The sequence below is a fragment of the Glarea lozoyensis genome (assembly GCF_000409485.1).
Source record: "Glarea lozoyensis ATCC 20868 chromosome Unknown GLAREA5, whole genome shotgun sequence".
NCBI classification, from domain to species: Eukaryota; Fungi; Ascomycota; class Leotiomycetes; order Helotiales; family Helotiaceae; genus Glarea; species Glarea lozoyensis.
Genome location: NW_007361000.1, coordinates 51,752 through 68,074, shown reverse-complemented (window position 1 = coordinate 68,074; position 16,323 = coordinate 51,752). Strand labels below are relative to the sequence as shown.

At 46.0% G+C, this 16,323-nt stretch overlaps 7 protein-coding genes across 7 annotated transcripts; 1 reads left to right on the top strand and 6 right to left on the bottom strand.

The window, feature by feature from the left end:
- Window positions 1–371: 371 nt before the first annotated feature.
- On the bottom strand, window positions 372–2,255 carry GLAREA_04208 (Nucleotidylyl transferase; the record flags this gene model as incomplete). Its single annotated transcript, XM_008086585.1, has 3 exons — window positions 372–1,470; window positions 1,516–1,962; window positions 2,014–2,255. 3 exons carry the CDS (start codon window positions 2,253–2,255, stop codon window positions 372–374), a joined length of 1,788 nt encoding a protein of 595 aa, XP_008084776.1.
- Window positions 2,256–2,851: 596 nt separating this feature from the next.
- GLAREA_04207 ((Trans)glycosidase) lies at window positions 2,852–5,902 on the top strand (the record flags this gene model as incomplete). Its single annotated transcript, XM_008086584.1, has 7 exons — window positions 2,852–3,540; window positions 3,625–3,823; window positions 3,867–4,086; window positions 4,137–4,608; window positions 4,657–5,195; window positions 5,246–5,641; window positions 5,691–5,902. 7 exons carry the CDS (start codon window positions 2,852–2,854, stop codon window positions 5,900–5,902), a joined length of 2,727 nt encoding a protein of 908 aa, XP_008084775.1.
- A 261-nt stretch (window positions 5,903–6,163) lies between these two features.
- On the bottom strand, window positions 6,164–7,252 carry GLAREA_04206 (alpha/beta-Hydrolase; the record flags this gene model as incomplete). The annotated part of the gene is made up of 1 exon (XM_008086583.1): window positions 6,164–7,252. One exon carries the CDS (start codon window positions 7,250–7,252, stop codon window positions 6,164–6,166), a length of 1,089 nt encoding a protein of 362 aa, XP_008084774.1.
- A 355-nt stretch (window positions 7,253–7,607) lies between these two features.
- Window positions 7,608–11,446, bottom strand: GLAREA_04205 (DNA repair protein MutS, III; the record flags this gene model as incomplete). Its single annotated transcript, XM_008086582.1, has 4 exons — window positions 7,608–8,285; window positions 8,332–10,739; window positions 10,787–10,958; window positions 11,012–11,446. 4 exons carry the CDS (start codon window positions 11,444–11,446, stop codon window positions 7,608–7,610), a joined length of 3,693 nt encoding a protein of 1,230 aa, XP_008084773.1.
- Window positions 11,447–12,183: 737 nt separating this feature from the next.
- On the bottom strand, window positions 12,184–12,808 carry GLAREA_04204 (uncharacterized protein; the record flags this gene model as incomplete). The annotated part of the gene is made up of 2 exons (XM_008086581.1): window positions 12,184–12,263; window positions 12,361–12,808. 2 exons carry the CDS (start codon window positions 12,806–12,808, stop codon window positions 12,184–12,186), a joined length of 528 nt encoding a protein of 175 aa, XP_008084772.1.
- Window positions 12,809–13,416: 608 nt separating this feature from the next.
- On the bottom strand, window positions 13,417–14,371 carry GLAREA_04203 (uncharacterized protein; the record flags this gene model as incomplete). Its single annotated transcript, XM_008086580.1, has 6 exons — window positions 13,417–13,578; window positions 13,636–13,721; window positions 13,771–13,858; window positions 13,910–14,017; window positions 14,233–14,280; window positions 14,336–14,371. 6 exons carry the CDS (start codon window positions 14,369–14,371, stop codon window positions 13,417–13,419), a joined length of 528 nt encoding a protein of 175 aa, XP_008084771.1.
- A 619-nt stretch (window positions 14,372–14,990) lies between these two features.
- Window positions 14,991–16,016, bottom strand: GLAREA_04202 (uncharacterized protein; the record flags this gene model as incomplete). The annotated part of the gene is made up of 6 exons (XM_008086579.1): window positions 14,991–15,161; window positions 15,212–15,297; window positions 15,351–15,435; window positions 15,490–15,603; window positions 15,648–15,714; window positions 15,805–16,016. 6 exons carry the CDS (start codon window positions 16,014–16,016, stop codon window positions 14,991–14,993), a joined length of 735 nt encoding a protein of 244 aa, XP_008084770.1.
- Window positions 16,017–16,323: the final 307 nt, after the last annotated feature.

Here is a 16,323-nt window from a genome sequence, read left to right as displayed (position 1 = left end):
ATAACTTCTTTTGTAGTCGGCCCCAAAGGATCACGGCCACAGTGGGTTCCCACCACAGTACCTAGTTAGCTATGTACAGTCAAGGACAGCTGAGGTGTCCTTCCAATTTAGTTGACTTGACCTCGTATCTTCGTTGCTGTAACAAATTTATCCATAAGCAGCCTTCCTACATAGGGAACTGAGTGAGCGAGATGTCGCCATGTGTGTGAGGGTGAATGTTCATTCCGAAGTAGAAATTGGGTATATATTGGACTACCTTATAACCGTCCAGCTTACTGTACATGATATTTTACATGTTATTTTACACACCATGCTGACAAAATCATCTTTGAACCCCCTATTGGTACAGCGAAGAGTCCATCAAAATCCATTCAATCCTCATCAAGATTCTCCTGCCCCTTCGGCCCCCTCAAATTATCCATAACCTTCTTATTCCTCAACTCCATATTACTCAACGGACCGCTTCGAATCTTCTGGCCCGGATAAGTGCGTCCAGAAGAGGTATATTCCTCATCAGGCACAACCTGAATAACTCTAACATTATGCTTGCCCCGTTTCAACATCAGAAGATCACCACCAATGAGATATTTGGCTGTTTCTTCGTTTTTCCATGCGGCGACCTTGGTCCAGATGACGAAGCCGGGCTCGCTTGACTTGGCTTTACCTGCCATTCCACCGATTTGAATTCCATGATTCTGGACTAATTGGTGGGCTTCGGTTGCTGAAGCTGCGAGCCCAGCTGCGAATACTATACGGGCAATACTCAAAGTTTCGAGGACTGAAGCTGGGAGCTGGACGTTGATTTTAGGGCGGTTATTAAGTGTGATGTAATTAGGGTCAGGATGAGGATTTGCCGAGATCTGGGGGGAAGAAGCGTGTTCGGATGCGTCGTCTAAAACGTTGGCCGACTTCTTTTGGAAGAGAAGTCTATGTTGTTCCTCAACAGCTTTTGCCTCATGCGGCCCATGCACCAACTCTACAAGTTCTCGAGCCAACATATGCTGCGCTTTTCTGGCAGAAGGGTCGAGAAGATGCTCCTGCACCACAGCATCAATGTCTTTGATGGGAAGAAATGTAAACATCTTCAAGTAGTTTCCCACCACATCATCAGGCGTGCGAAGCATAAAGCCATACAGGTCAAATGTACTGGTTTGTTCTGCATCAAGCCAAATTGCATTGCCTTCACTTTTTCCAAACTTTTTCCCGCCAGTCGTCAGTAAAGGTACCGTGAAGCCGAAGGGATCACCCATGCCCTCTATTTTCTCCAACACGTCCGGCTCTGGATGATTCTTTGATATGTATTTAACAGCATCGATTCCAGCCGTGATGTTTCCGAATTGATCGGATCCGCCAATTTGCATATGTATACCTTTTCTGTGGTACATATGCCACCAGTCCCAAGCCTGCATAATGGGATATGTGAATTCTGCGAACGACATACCATCCCCTTTGCTCATTTTGTTCTTGACACTAAACATGTCAGCACTTATCGCTAGGCAGAACTGACAGACTCACGTATCTCGAGCCAACATTGGCCCCAGCCGCATACCAGGCCCTAAAATGGACAGGACCTCCAACATTGGTAATCTATTCCACCATTGATTGTTGTTTTCCAACTCTCGATGATGTGCCCAAGGTTTTCCCTCAAAGTAACCATGCCGCCTCCCATAGTTCTCGATATTTACCCAAAGCTTTTTTAATTGGTAATGCATACCAACCAAATTGGCTTGCCGGACGGATGAATGGACCTTGTCTCTCGAGGTCAATCGATCGGTTGGATCCCCAATTTTTCCAGTTGCACCACCAAGAAGCGTGACAGCGTGATAGCCATGTATGAACATCCAAGCTAGAGCCATGAAGGGAAGAAGATGACCGATGTGGGGAGAGGAAGCAGTTGGGTCAATTCCTACATAGGCTCCCAGTCGGTTCTCGGTCATTCGTCTATCGACTTCGTCGCGGTTCCTGCAATTTCAGAACTTAGCTCTTACAATGGGGAGAATATACAGCTCATACCCAGCAATTGTGTTTACCAGACCTCTTTCTTCCAGGATGGTGAGCATGCTTTTCTGTTTTCCCGCTTTTATATCATTTGCCTTTCTTTCCCACTCCCTCTCCGCCTCAGCAATCTTCGCAAGATATTTGTCTCCAATCCATCTTCTCGTGATGCGGCTTGGGGTTGTGGAGGATCGAAGGGAACATCTGGCGCATATATATAATTCCCGTGTAGTCGAGGTTCGGAACAGTAATGGAGCCATGATGGCGGGTAGGGTTTACTGGACCATGCAGCAGGCGAAAAGGCTTGTTGAAAGAGGACCACGGATTTGAGCAGGGTAGGCCAGTTCAACGGAAATGGTGGTGGTGGTATGGTGTTAACGAGATTTGAGCCAAATCCGAAAGCCAAAAAAAAGATATAGACGAGAGACGCGACAATTCCGACGCAGTCGCGGCGGGACGAGGCGATGGTTCGGCGGACCGTTACGGCTTCCAGCCATGTTGCCTTTTCGGAGAGACATTTGCGTTCGAGACGCATTTAAAATCCGCCGTAGTGTCTGGGAGCAATCACAATCACGTGTACTTTGCATCCCGACAACGGCGCACGTGAGATGCAAAAGACGACGATTGGAGTCGGATTGGACTAGGTGAACCACTTATACCATCGTACATCTGCATTGCAACTGCACTTATGATCAACAAAGCTGCTAGCGAATGTGTTGTCATCTCCGACATCTTGTGCATGTGAGACTTGTTCCCTCTTTCTTTTGCATTTATATCTTCACCTCGTTGTTTTGACTCTATCCTCGTCTTCCATCTGTTTTGCCTCGTTCCTTCCCCGCTACCCCACACTCTCATCATGACCGAGCCCACCTTCATATCCGGCGCGGATGGCAACGAAGTCTTCCAAGCTAAGTACATTCCGAAACAGAAGCCTCCTACGGCTTTGGATCATCCCAGTATGAAAGCATACATTTCAACTTTCCCTGCATTGGGTCAGATTACTCTGATTGACAAAAACACCACCATCTTCACTGCCTTATTGGAAATCGATTCTAGTCGAGCTTCAGAACCATGGCAAATTTCTTTGTGGCATTCGGAAGGATCCCAATGGCAAGAGGTGCCAATGGATCCATTGAGAGATGAAAAGGCCCAGCCAACAGCTCTACAACCTTCAATGAAAAGTGAAGATGGTCATCTCACACGACTATACTTTACCACTCCTCTAGCAATCCACTTACCCACGAGCTTTACCGTCAAGTTTCGAAGTAGTCCGGATCATGCGTGGAAGTGGGTAAAGGATCATCAAGGAACTTTTGATGGTACCATCATCATGAAATCCGTCACAAGCCAAGATGCAATATCTAGCGAGTTGAAGGATTACGTTGAAGGGCTCGATCCGGCTTTCAAAACGAAGAACTACAGAAGTCAGAGTCCAGGTACTACTTTATGGACTGTGGAGGTTCCTGTTGAAGCCGCAGATGGGGAAAAGTCGACGATCAAGGAAGTTAAATTTGGTTTACCTTGGGGACAAGGAAAATTCTCGAGGTGAGAAAAACGAACCACGTCGAATGTCTACTCATTGCCATAATATGGGCTGTGTTGGGCTGATTTATACTGATTCTCTTCCAGGTGGTTCGCTCTCATCCGAATATGGTCTCCGTGGTTAGCTCCACGACAAGGGAAGTCAGTCTTTGGATTAGACAAGGAAGCTGTCACTTGTTCTTTTCTAAGTAATTCTGGAAAGCATATAGTTTTGCTAGCGATCAGTGGAGTTAACGATGTCATGACCACGTTCAAAAATGATGAGGGTGGAAACGTTGTATTGCGAGTACGTGTAAGTTATCTCTTGAAGACCTAGCTAATGAGTATAGATTCGAAATGACGGAACTGGTGAGGGGACCTCGCAAGTCTTAGTCGGCCTTGGAGACGACTTTGAGTCTGCTAACGCTGCTGTGATGTATCACGCGAGAGGAATTGTGGCAGCTGCGCAGACTACCACTGGCGAGGTACAGAAGGAGTTGGAGGCACTTAAGACTGGAAACGAGCAGACAAAAGTTTGGGCGGAAAACTGGTATGATGGGCTAACATACTGTAAGTCATCGTGGTATGCAGAGCTGGTGAATACTGATCCTTATTAATAGGTACCTGGAACGCTCTTGGTCAACGTCTAACCGAGGATAAGATCCTCGATGCTGTGGAAACCTTGGCGAAGAACAAAATCAATGTTACAAATTTCATCATCGATGATAACTGGCAAGCGATTGATTACCGAGGTCATGGCCAATTCCAGCATGGTTGGTCGGAGTTTGAGGCTGAGAGAGAAGCATTTCCAAATGGACTTAAACACACAGTTCAGAAGATCCGCGAAAAGCAGCCAAGTATCCAGCACGTGGCCGTCTGGCATGCAATTTTGGGATATTGGGGTGGTTTGGACCCCGAGGGAAAAATTGCTAAGACTTACAAGACAGTTGAGGTTGTTCGTGAAGATGCTCTGCGCCGTAATCTTCCTCTTGGTGGCAAGATGACAGTTGTAGCCAAAGAAGACGTGCCCCGATTCTATGACGACTTTTACAAGTTCCTCTCTGCGTCGGGAATTGATGCCGTTAAGACAGAGTAAATATTCTCTGACCGTTTTTGGAAGCCTGGCTGATAATTTTATAGCGCCCAATTCATGTTGGACACATTCGAGTCAGCAAAAGCCCGAAGTGATCTCATCTCTACGTACCTGGATGCTTGGACTATCTCAACCCTTCGACATTTTAGTATCAAGGCTATATCTTGCATGTCGCAAACGCCGCAAATTTTATTCCACTCTCAACTTCCAAATACTACTTCACCGCTACTAGTACGAAACTCGGACGACTTCTTTCCAGAGATCCCTACCAGTCATCCGTGGCATATCTGGACAAATGCACACAATGCACTATTTACGCAACATTTGAACGTTATCCCAGATTGGGACATGTTTCAGACTGTTCATGAATACTCAGGGTTCCATGCTGCGGCGAGATGTGTCAGTGGTGGACCAATATATATTACGGATGTACCTGGGAAACATGACTTCAATTTAATAAATCAAATGACTGGTCCGACTCCACGTGGAAAGACCGTGATCTTTCGACCGAGCGTCATGGGAAAGAGTTTAGATCAATATAATGGGTATGATGATGAAAATTTGCTTCTCGTAGGAACATACCATGGTGTGTAAAGATCAGTCAAATTATTATAGAAGCATACTAATGAATGGCAGGTCGCGCAGTAACTGGAACGGGAATGATTGGCGCCTTCAACGTTTCTGGTCGCCCTCTCAGCGAGCTTGTACCACTTTCAAAGTTCCCTGGTGTTGTTGAAGCTCAACTGTACGTAGTGCGTGCTCACAATAGCGGAATGGTATCAAAGCCTATGGAGGTTGTTGATAAGTCATCTTTAATCTACATCTCGCTCGAGGTACGTGGATATGATATTCTTTCGGCGTACCCTCTTCGTGGATTTGTCGATGAAAAGCACAATGAAACTACTTGGGTTGCAAATCTTGGACTCCTTGGTAAGATGGCTGGAGCTGCGGCGGTGGTTGCCACCCAAATCACCAAACTCGGTAACGGAAAGATTTTTGTCGACACGAATCTTAAGGCTCTTGGTGTTCTTGGTAAGTTTCTTTACGCCATTCCACATATGCGGTAGACTGATCAGATTAGGTCTTTACGTTTCTAATCTTCCAGAAATCTCATGGCAAGATAGAATGATGGCGACAATATCTGGGAAGGTGGTACCAGTTCATACGATGTCTGTCAGCAGTACCAGTAAGTATGTTCTTGAAATTGATGTTGAGAAGGCTTGGAAGGAACTCGATCTAGAAGCTGGATGGAGTAACGAGGTTGAGATAAAGATTCACATCAATCCTGCTTGATTTTGACCAGACTCGGGGTTGGGAAGGGAGACTCGCAAGGAGAATTACAATTCTGGCTGCCAAGATAGCTAGTATAAGAGCTTAGGGTTATCCGTCGGAAAATGGTGTGAAAGGCACTTGATAAATAAAGTAAAATTGTTAGTGATTACCATATTACACCTATGAACTCATTTCTTCATCGCCAGAAGCATGACCTAAATGTAGCACGAGTTCCCTTTCAATCCCTCTTCCCAGTTCTACTCATTCATCTGATCACCCAAATTAAACTTCCTCTCGTGCCAAAACCCTCCTCAAAAGCCCAACCAACCCAACCATCCCCTCATCCCCAAACCAATGCCCAACCCCCTCCATCTCAACCATCTCCACCTCCTCCGCCCCAACCCCCCTCAACACCTCCGTCATCTCCCTACTCCACTCCATCTTCACCTTCTGATCCTCAACTCCATGCGTAAAAAACATCGGCACATCGACACTCGCACTCACCCCCTCCTGACCCTCCGTCCCTAAGATCCCATGCAACGCCGTACAAGCAACCCCTCTCCTATCCTGAATCCCAGAGTGCGAAGAGGAAAGTACGTCTTGGATCTGGAGACGAAATGGCATCCACCCACTCATACCCACAAACCCTTTCACCCGTCCTTTTATACCGGTAGATTCTAAGAGCCCAGAGAGTAGGAGCATGACGAGCATCGCGCAGCCTTGACTGAAGCCGCCAATTACTATGCCTCCTTTCCCACCTCCTTCTCCGCCTGCTCCTTCGTTCTGATCCAGCAACGAGATCTCAGAGAGTAGCAACGAATGTAAAAAAGCAAGCGACTCTCTAACCCCCACACAAGCCTCCACCTCCCCAATCGTCCGGTCATGGAAAGCGTGGATGTCGAACCATGCGTTTGTTAGTGCGCCGTTGAATACGGTTGTGGTTCTCTGTTTTCCGGTTGGGAAGACGAGGCGGAGGGTTGGGAAGATGAGGGGGAGGGTTGTGTGTGTTGTGGTAAGGGGAGTTGGTGAGGTGGTTTGGGAAGCTGATGAGATTGGGATAGGATAATTGAGAAATGCATCCGCCAGACTCTCCCCAGTCATAGACGTTCCATGCAACAAAACCAGCGTATTCTCATGCTTCTCGGGGTGGATTATGAATGGGTCTGGGTACTCGGATGACATTATGAGATGTGCATCCTTGATACTTGGATTTGGATTTGGATGTATTATTTCATGAGTATATGAGTTGGATATGACGGGATGTTTGCGTTGTGCCACGTTGGAAATGCTACTTGTACCTGCCTTAACCTCATGCAGCTTCCACACCGCTAGGGACTTTTTCTGGCTTGAGGTGACCGATGTCGGAGTCATTGTTGGAGCTGGGCTCAGACGGACGATTGGGAGTTTTATGAAAATGATTCCTGAGCTTGGGATGGGGATGTGAAAGGAGAGGAAATAAGTGGGAAGAATCAGTCGTGTGGGGTTGCAAGGCTGGGCGAGATGGCATGTGAGAATGGCCTCACTCTCTGAAAGAGTGAGTATTGGAAAACGACCACAGATGTGCTCACGAGCTATCAACTTGAATTACATCGACATTTTTTCCTCTTCCCAATTACAGCTAAATATACAATACCAACCGCTTGAGCGAACCTCAGAACCATGCAACTTAGCCAAGAAGCAACAAACGCCAATCCTCCATCAATACACCATTTACCACTCTCTTAAATTACAAAGCTTCGATAGCCTTCATCAGAACATCAAGACCCCTCTCGTCAAAGCCTTCGCCATCTTCATTCAGTATCCACGAGACATCACTCTGCACCCCAAGCGGGATATAGCAACCACTCCTCGCCTTCTCCAAACTCTCCTTCAAACGACTCGTATGTTCCCATTCCTTCGCTGCAATTTCAGCTCGATCGATGACTTTCGTAGGGATTCCGCACATGGCCGCACAATGCATACCGAAACTTCCTTCGGCTACGCCGTCTTCGAGTCTATAGAGGAAGGTCACTTCTCGATTCGCTTCGTCGACGTGGATCTGCATTCGTTTTGGTGCGATTTCTGGATGCCCCGAGAATTCGGTGGCTAGAGAATGATAGTGTGTTGCGAAGAAGCCGGTGCAGCCTATATGACTTGCGACGTGATGAAGGACAGCTTGGGCCACTGCAACACCATCGTAAGAACTTGTACCGCGGCCTAATTCATCTAAGATCACAAGCGAGCGAGGTGTTGCCTCTGAGAGGATTTTCTTAGTTTCCGATAACTCTACAAAGAATGTGCTCTGTGCTGCGAATATGTTGTCATTGGCTCCGAGTCGAGACATGATGCGATCACAAGGCGTGAGTGTAGCAGATACACAGGGAATATAGCAACCGATTTGAGCCATTATAACAGCAACGCATGTCTATGAATATTAATAATATTTTTTTGTTGGAAGGGAGTAGACTTACCATTCGCAAGATCGTCGATTTTCCAGCAGCGTTAGCACCAGTCAGCAGATTAATGCTTGCCGCATCCCCACCAAGCTTGACATCGTTTGGAATGAAATCGGTAACATTCGAAAGCATGCATGGATGCCGTAGCTCTTCAAACTCAACAACACTACGTTCTGCTTCAACAAACGTAGGTCTACAACTTGGTTCGCCAAGAGCTGCTGAAGCTGCCGCTAAACTGATCAGACAATCGAGCTGGGCAATAACTTTGACAGCCTGCAACCATGTGGCATAACTCTCGTCAAACCGTTTGTAGAAGCGTCCAGCTACTTGCTTGACAATTTGTCCATGTGTCTCTTGCGCTTCTTGTAACTGTCGGATAAGACCCTTCAATTCAGGGTTGTAATACCGCTTGAATCCAGCAGCGGTGGACATCATGCTCCAACCTTTGGGGACCGTGATAGACGTAGGCACCTCGATCTGATAAACTTCCTTACCGATATTTTTGAAATTGATCTTTGAGCTATTGCCACCCAATTGCTTTCGTGCCTTTTGGAGTAGTGTTTGGAGTGCAGCTTCAACTTCTGCAATGTTGTCTTGGCTCTCGTCGAACTCTTCCTCGATTCCACGTTCAGGTACAAGCAGCTTGTATTCTCTGGCTTTTGATCGATCGAATGCTGTTTTCCACCACTTCAATGGCTCGCTGAGATCTGGCATAGCATTAATCAATCTGTCCACGATACCGGCCCCGCCACCAAATGCGCCTAGAAGACTCATGGTGTACTCGATCTGCTCAAATCCATCCAATACTCGGACAAAGTCATCCGGTTTGCATACACCTGCATGTATGCGAGATATCAACCGTTCCAAATCTGGCATTCGAGTCATGGAAGAGATGAACTGATCACTAAGACTCCGATCTGCATTAATCATGTCAACAGCATCGAGCCGCTCATTGATCTTTGAAGCATCTGCTAATGGATGGCACACCCATTGACGGAACATCCGCTTGCCAAATGGAGTAACGCAGCGATTGAGCAATGCGAAAAGTGTACCATCCGTGCTACCGTCAAAGGTGTTGGCGAAAATCTCCAGATTAATAAGTGTTTGACCATCGAGAACTAAAGTCGTTCCCTTTTGAATGGGATTGTACCATGTGAAATTGCCTTGGGTCAGTAGATTGCGTTCGAGCTTAAGGGTTCGAAGATACTGAGTGAGGGCACCGAAAGAGGACATGAGCAGATCATTGTCTCTGGCTTTCTCCAGATTTTCCGGCCAGACCTCTTTTCCACCAGGTTCGTCGGTAGTAAAATACCCACTACAATCAAGTTCTCGTCTAGTAACATCAGCTGCCCAAAATTCTTTGCCAGGTTTGAAATGATTCCAAATCGTCGTTGGACCGGTATTGTTCTTCAATATCCGCAGTGCCTTGGTAGATATACATGACTTTTCCAGCAGTAGCTCCTGCGGCCGAGTTTGTGCTACGATCGTTTCAAACTTTGTCAAATCCACATCATCCACGAAGTAGGAGAGGAAGAACTGTCCGGTGGCCGTGTCCACGAAAGCGATTCCAAAGGCTGGGAGATCGTCTACGACAGACTCTTTTATAGCAACACAGAAAGTCGCCATATCATCTTGCAACATGCTTCCTTCAACCAAAGTTCCTCCCGTTAGGACGCAGGCTAGCTCTCGCCTGATGATTTTATCTGCTTTGGAGGGTTTTCCTTTCTTGCCTCCATCGTCTGCTTCGCGCATCTCTTTGCCAAGTGCGGACTCCATTTGATCAACACGGGCTATCTTGAAGCCTTTCGCGACGAATTGGTTCGCCCAGTGATCCAGAGACATCTCTGGCACACCCACCATTCGCATGTTTACGCGATCAGTAAGCTTTAGGTCGAAGAGCTGATGGCCAATTGTCGCATCATTTTCATAGAGTTCATAGAATTTTCCTTTCTTAAAGAACACTATGGTGTCGAAGAACTTCTGTTTTATCTCCCAGTACTGCTTTTCGAAAGGAGAGAAGTTTGCAAACGCATTCGGGGGAATATAGACCGTACGAGGATCGTAGTCTGGATGCCCGATTGGATTTCGATCAAGATCTTCAAGCTTCGCTAACCAAGTATACCTCTTCTCGGGCTCACTTTTGCATGCCTTTTCCTTCTTTTGCTTCCCAGATGTTGGCCTTTTCTGAATGTTTGCCGATCTTGGCTGGAGTGGTTCTGTATTTTCGGGATCATATTTCCACTGCTGGGCGGTAGAGGTTCCGGGAATAACCTCATCGTCATCTTGAGTCTGAGTATAAGAGGTGGGAGGAGAGATGTTTGATCTTTTACGCGAAGTGCTCGCTGTTGTTGGACGCTTTCGCTTAGTTGAGCGTTTCACTGGAGCATCGGAATCATCGTCAACGACAAAATCGTCCATATCTGCTACACAATTCTTAGCGAGGTTTGCATTTAAGGAGCATCCTTCTTACCATCATCATCCAGAGGTGCATCGTCGCCAGCCACAAAGATATCCTCATCTTCGCTTTCTGGGAGTATCTTTGTCTTCCTAGATCTCGGCGGCCTTGATTTTATTCCAGCGGGGTCGAACGCATCGTCGTCATCATCGTCGTCGGACTCTGCATAACTGACCACCTTCTTTGCCTAAGGAGCGAGGATTAGAAAGATATGGCCATAGTCAATAGTTTTCGACTTACCTTGCGCGAGGGGCTGCTGCCCAGTTTCACCATGCTCGTCTCATCTATTTCCTTTTTTGCAACTTTCTTCGCCGGCGATAGTAATGCTAGCATGTCTTCGTCGTCAATTCCTCCATTCTCGTTCTCCTGTGAGCTGGACGGTCCGGCGGCATCGCTGCTAGCCACCGGAGTGGCATTTCTCATGGCGGGCTTTTTGAATGCAGGTTTCTTTACACAGGCGACAGACTTGGGTTTCGCCATTGCATTCACCGCACTACCAGTGCCATTAACCTTCAAGGCGCCATTCGTCGGAGTGGATACAGAAGACCCATTGGCAGGAGATGATTTGGTAAAGAAACTTTGTATCGATCGTTGGGTGCTACTCGAGGCTTGCTTCTTCAACGAGGGTGGTGGGCGTGCTGGAGTCGCATCTGTGTTGTCCGTTGGCTTTCCCATATCGCAAACTTCCTGTCTTAAATCTTCAGTCGTTCGAACTTGTCCAGATGGAGTGCAGGCCTGATAGGGATGGTAATTATACAAAGACTCGGTCGAGGAAAGTGGTGATGAGGTTGCGAAATTGAGACTTAGAGATTCTGATAATGAAATCTGAGGGACGCGTTCAACGTGTCGAAGCGCGTTCTCGGCCCGAGCCACCCCAGTCCTTCCCCTGCAACCTCATCAATTCTTCTCCCCTCTCTTGTTTATGGATTTTCATTGGTTCTTGTAGATACTTAAAAACCCAACGCATAAGCAATGAATTGCGCTCTGTATGTGAGTCTAATTGCTATCCAGAATGTCTCTTATTTTTCGTCAATGAGTTTTAGACCCTTCAGAAAAAAGGCGTTTCTCTCTCACGCGGAGAGCGGAATCCAGACTTGTAAGCACAAGTATTGGATATACATATCTGTCTTCCTATGAAATCTCTTTTCGCCCCCAATAGTGTTGTCGTTCTTTACTGTACAGCTCAACCACTTTATTTTCCCTTTTGGCTTTCTGTGCTCTTCTTTCTCTCAAAGCATTGGAAACAATACTCTCGTGCTATTCCGACCTCTGGGGCTACGGAAGATGGTGATGAAGTCCAGTTCTGAGGCTTGGAACAACACATCTCTTTATCAGTATCCTCAAAGGTTTCCCGAGACGTCTTTTCTTCGTGTAACAATCCATTCTTTCTCTCCTCTCTACGAATAGCCCCCCTATATGGTCTCACTAGAACTAGTCTCGTTTCTACGCCGATTCGGTGCTTTCCCTGCGAATTTCTTTACTCTGGAATTCTCTGGCACAAATGAAAAGTCAGCTTAATACAGGACGAAGAATCGACGAGGCTGTTGTCCCGTGCCACTGGAATAGTAAGGAGTCTCGTCGATACTTACGGTCTTGCTGTTCCACTACGTATGACTCCTGGGATTTTTCCTGGGGCGCAGAACGTCCAACAATTGGCTCTGGTGCTTCAGGTGTGTATGAAGATTCGCTAGATATTGATGTTTGATAATAATGGCGGATACGCCGTCGACGTGATGTTGTGTCAATGTGCTGTCTAGTGTCTGCTTCCTCGCCTACTGGGAGACTCATAGTTGACGAACGGGAGCGACCATTGGAGATATGATCTTGACTGTGGCTAAACTCTCTTCTCGAAACTCGGCGACGTTGTCTGACATCTCGGTGTGTAGGAATCAACGGAACCGGATGTCTCTCACTTGTCCCTATCTCTCTCTCGAGTTGAGGATATCGTCGAGAGTTCGGAAACAGCTGTCGAGGTCTCGTCGTTTTAGTCGCAGTGGTGGTTGAAGTCTGCTCTTTCTTGCTTATCAGTTGCCCCATATTGGACTCAGACCTCAACGCAAGAGTCTTGACGAGACACCTTGCTTTACTTCGCGCACAATATGGCCGACCGGATTAACGAGGTATATGTCCAGCTAAAATCTTTTGTTTGGTCAACCTTATCACTCGAACTGAATCAAACAGGACGAATCTCTCCACTCTACCGTAGTCTCGGCGCGACAGATCTTGCAATTTTTCCTTCTTAATATTCTTAGCTGGCAAACTCAACTTAACTCAATTTAAGTACTCTAGTTGAGATTGGGGCTCTTCATTATTCACAGTTGACAATGGACAAAGTGTTGACATTTCTACGAAACCATACACATCTACACGGGGCCATTGCAACATGCCAGTCATTCACGTTTTAATCGAGTTTAGGTTCTTGAAACAGCTTTTGAGCATTTTCATGAAGCCTTTTGCCAAATCAGTCAATTAAATACCAGCTGGACTACTAGCTAACTTTCATCCCTGCCCTAAAACCAGATATCCAAAGCATTGTCCCAATGTGCCAGCAAGCCAACAAACAACCTTCGACTACCAAGCAGCCACTCAAAATGTAAACGGAAACGAACGCCAACGCTCAAATGCTCAAACCAGAGATATTCCCTTTAACAAGCAGCGGCTCGAACGACGACGTTGTAATTGTCAGTATCGAATTCCTGTCCAGCAACTTGCCACTTCTTGAATGATGAAAAGAACTGGCATCTATTGACGATATCTTGGGCATAACTTGCAAGGTATGCGCAGGATGGTGCAATGAAGTCGTTACGCTGACGTATATTAGTCTCAAAACCTCAAGCCTTGAGATTGAGCTGAACTAGACTTACATCGTTGCACAGGAAAATGGCAGCTTGATAGGAGCAGGAGATACGGGCACAAGAACGAGGATTGACGCCACAGGAACCCTTGCCGCCTTGATTCTGTTAGCAATAATTCAAAGGACGTTGTCGATGAAGTCTTACGTAAGTAGGTGATCCCATTATTGATGTATAGAACATCTGTTGGAGTCCAGGGATTGCCGATGTTTTGGTTGCAAAGTGGTGGGGGGCTCTGGTCAATTTTATTAGCATATCAATTCCACACTGGCGTGGTCTATCTTACTTTGTTTCTGGCGTTTAGCTTTTCAGGACTGCCAGTAGCGATGTTTGCAGAAAGCTGTTCGTCGACGTCAAAGTCCCCATTGGCAATTTTGGCCTGTTCGTAGATTTGCTACGGGGTATGTTAGCAATTGCGTTTTCTCGAATTGGGCATCTAAGAAGAATCGTCAAGTTGTTAGTAAATCTTTCAAGACAAAGTGTTTAAAGTAGGGAGACCAATTGCCCCAAGTAAGTCGTGGGAATGTGGCAGACGAATTTTGAATGATAGACTTACTTGAATTATTCCGTTAAAAGTGACTTCTTTCCTCCGAGCTCACCGGTAAAAACCAGATCCGAGATAGGGTATGGTAGAGGCGCATTAATATCAGCAGTAGCCTATGACTAATTAGAAATAGATCTCTTGTAAATACGAAGCTCATACAAGACTAACAATGCCAAAAAGGCCTAGGAAAATGGTAGGAAGCATGATGGTAAGCTTTTTGTAACAATGAGGTGGTTGAAATCGGAGATAAAGAGGTAATGGGAGGAGGTTGAAAGCTGATCTAGATCTATGCTGGGTATCTTGATTCTTGAAGAGGATGAAGGGAAAAAACAAAGATCCCAGAAAGATTGAAGGCCTTCTTATAGGTGTTAATTGTGGACCTGCCGGCCTAACGTGGTTGACGTCAAGGAAGTTTGTGATTCAGATGGACTTGATAACTTGCTCACATTGTAGATCGGTGTTAAAGAATAGACTAATTCGTGAATAAGACCATTTCCAGCTTGTGTTATCAGAAGGTATTGTGATTAAATCAATACGGATGCCTCTGGGCGGGCATGCCAAGCAAGATACGTGGAGAGAGGAACGAATTTTGGTATTAATCACAGTTGATACTAGCATAGAGTGAAGGTAAGATAGATAGCTGAAATGAGGTCTCATTGAGTCTTCAAGAACCGACAAGTTCTTTGCCATCTTCTGTTCAAAGTCTTTCACTAACAACCCAATGAGAGGTCAGAAGCCCTTTCCCAAACTATGTACCGGTATAACTAGAGTATAGCCCAAGTTCAAATATCAACTTCGGAACCTCAAAACATCCATCCGTCTCCTAACAGTAATCGAATCTGACCAATACATTGTATCTATCGGTATCAAAACGCTGGCCCGCAACCAAAATGTTGTGGGTAAAAGCACTGTCGTAGTGAATGCCGCATACGTTTACAATGTCATCGACGTAGCTAGCAAGATATGGGCACGCTGGTTGAATAAACTCCGGGCGCTGAAATTTATCAGCCTTGGTCCACAAACGCAAGGAGATGTTCAACTTACATCATTGCACAGGAAGATGGCAGTTCTGTACGAGCAGGCAATACGAGCGCATGAATGACCATTGACACCACACCGACCCTTGCCCCCTAGATCTGTTAGTAACCACGTACAAAATTCGTTGTGATAGTGGAAGACTCACTCAAGTAGCGAGTTCCTTCATCAAGAAAATCGGCATTTACTTGTCCCCATGGCCAACCGATGTTTTGAGTGCAGAAAAAGCCGTCCTGGATAAAAATATTAGTACACAAAATATCTGAGTTTTTGCTTATTTCACATACCTTGTTTCTTGTCTCTAAATCGTTGGATCTACCAGTGACAGAAGCCTCATTTGCGGAGAGTTTGGATTTAATGTCGAAAGCAGGGTTGGCGGACTTGGCTTGAGCATAGACTTGCTAGAAGTTCGATCAGCGTTCGAATTCTACCAGTTTGTCTTCACCTTCAATGTGTCAAACATCGATCTTCCTTCGGACATTGAGAATATTATTCCAATACAAACCCAAAATCTAGGATGATTAAATGGCACAGAAAGACAATTGATGACACTCGTGCATCACATAGAACCAGATCGGATCTACTTTGAAGGGATTACTTACTTGAATAGTTCCAGTAAGGCAACTTTCTGACCACCGATCTCACCAGTGAAGACGAGGTCCGAGACGGGGTATGGAAGTTGCGCATTAAGGTTCTCTGGTAGAGCAACGCCAATCGCCTGTAAATAAATCAGAGATCGTTCATCAATTGGCTCCAATGGCCGTACCAACTGGATGATGGCAAAAAGGCCAACAAGGAAGGCGAAGAACGTCATGAGGGCGATTTTACGATGAAGTTCTACAGTGGAGTACGGGTACGAGAAAAGTGAGGTAGAATTTGTTTTTTCTTGGAGAAAGTTTGATCTGAAATTAGAACGATTATGGGTTTTGATTGTTAGGAAAGAAGGAAGAAATGGTTGGGGGAAATGAACACTATTTAACAGACTAAAACAGATCGAATGGGGAAACGTCTCCACAAAAATTGGTATTCACTATCCGGTCTGCTCACTTTGTATCTGCTCATCTTAGGAAGACCACATCTGTGGGGTATCAAATGACATAAGAACGTCCGATTACGAGGCT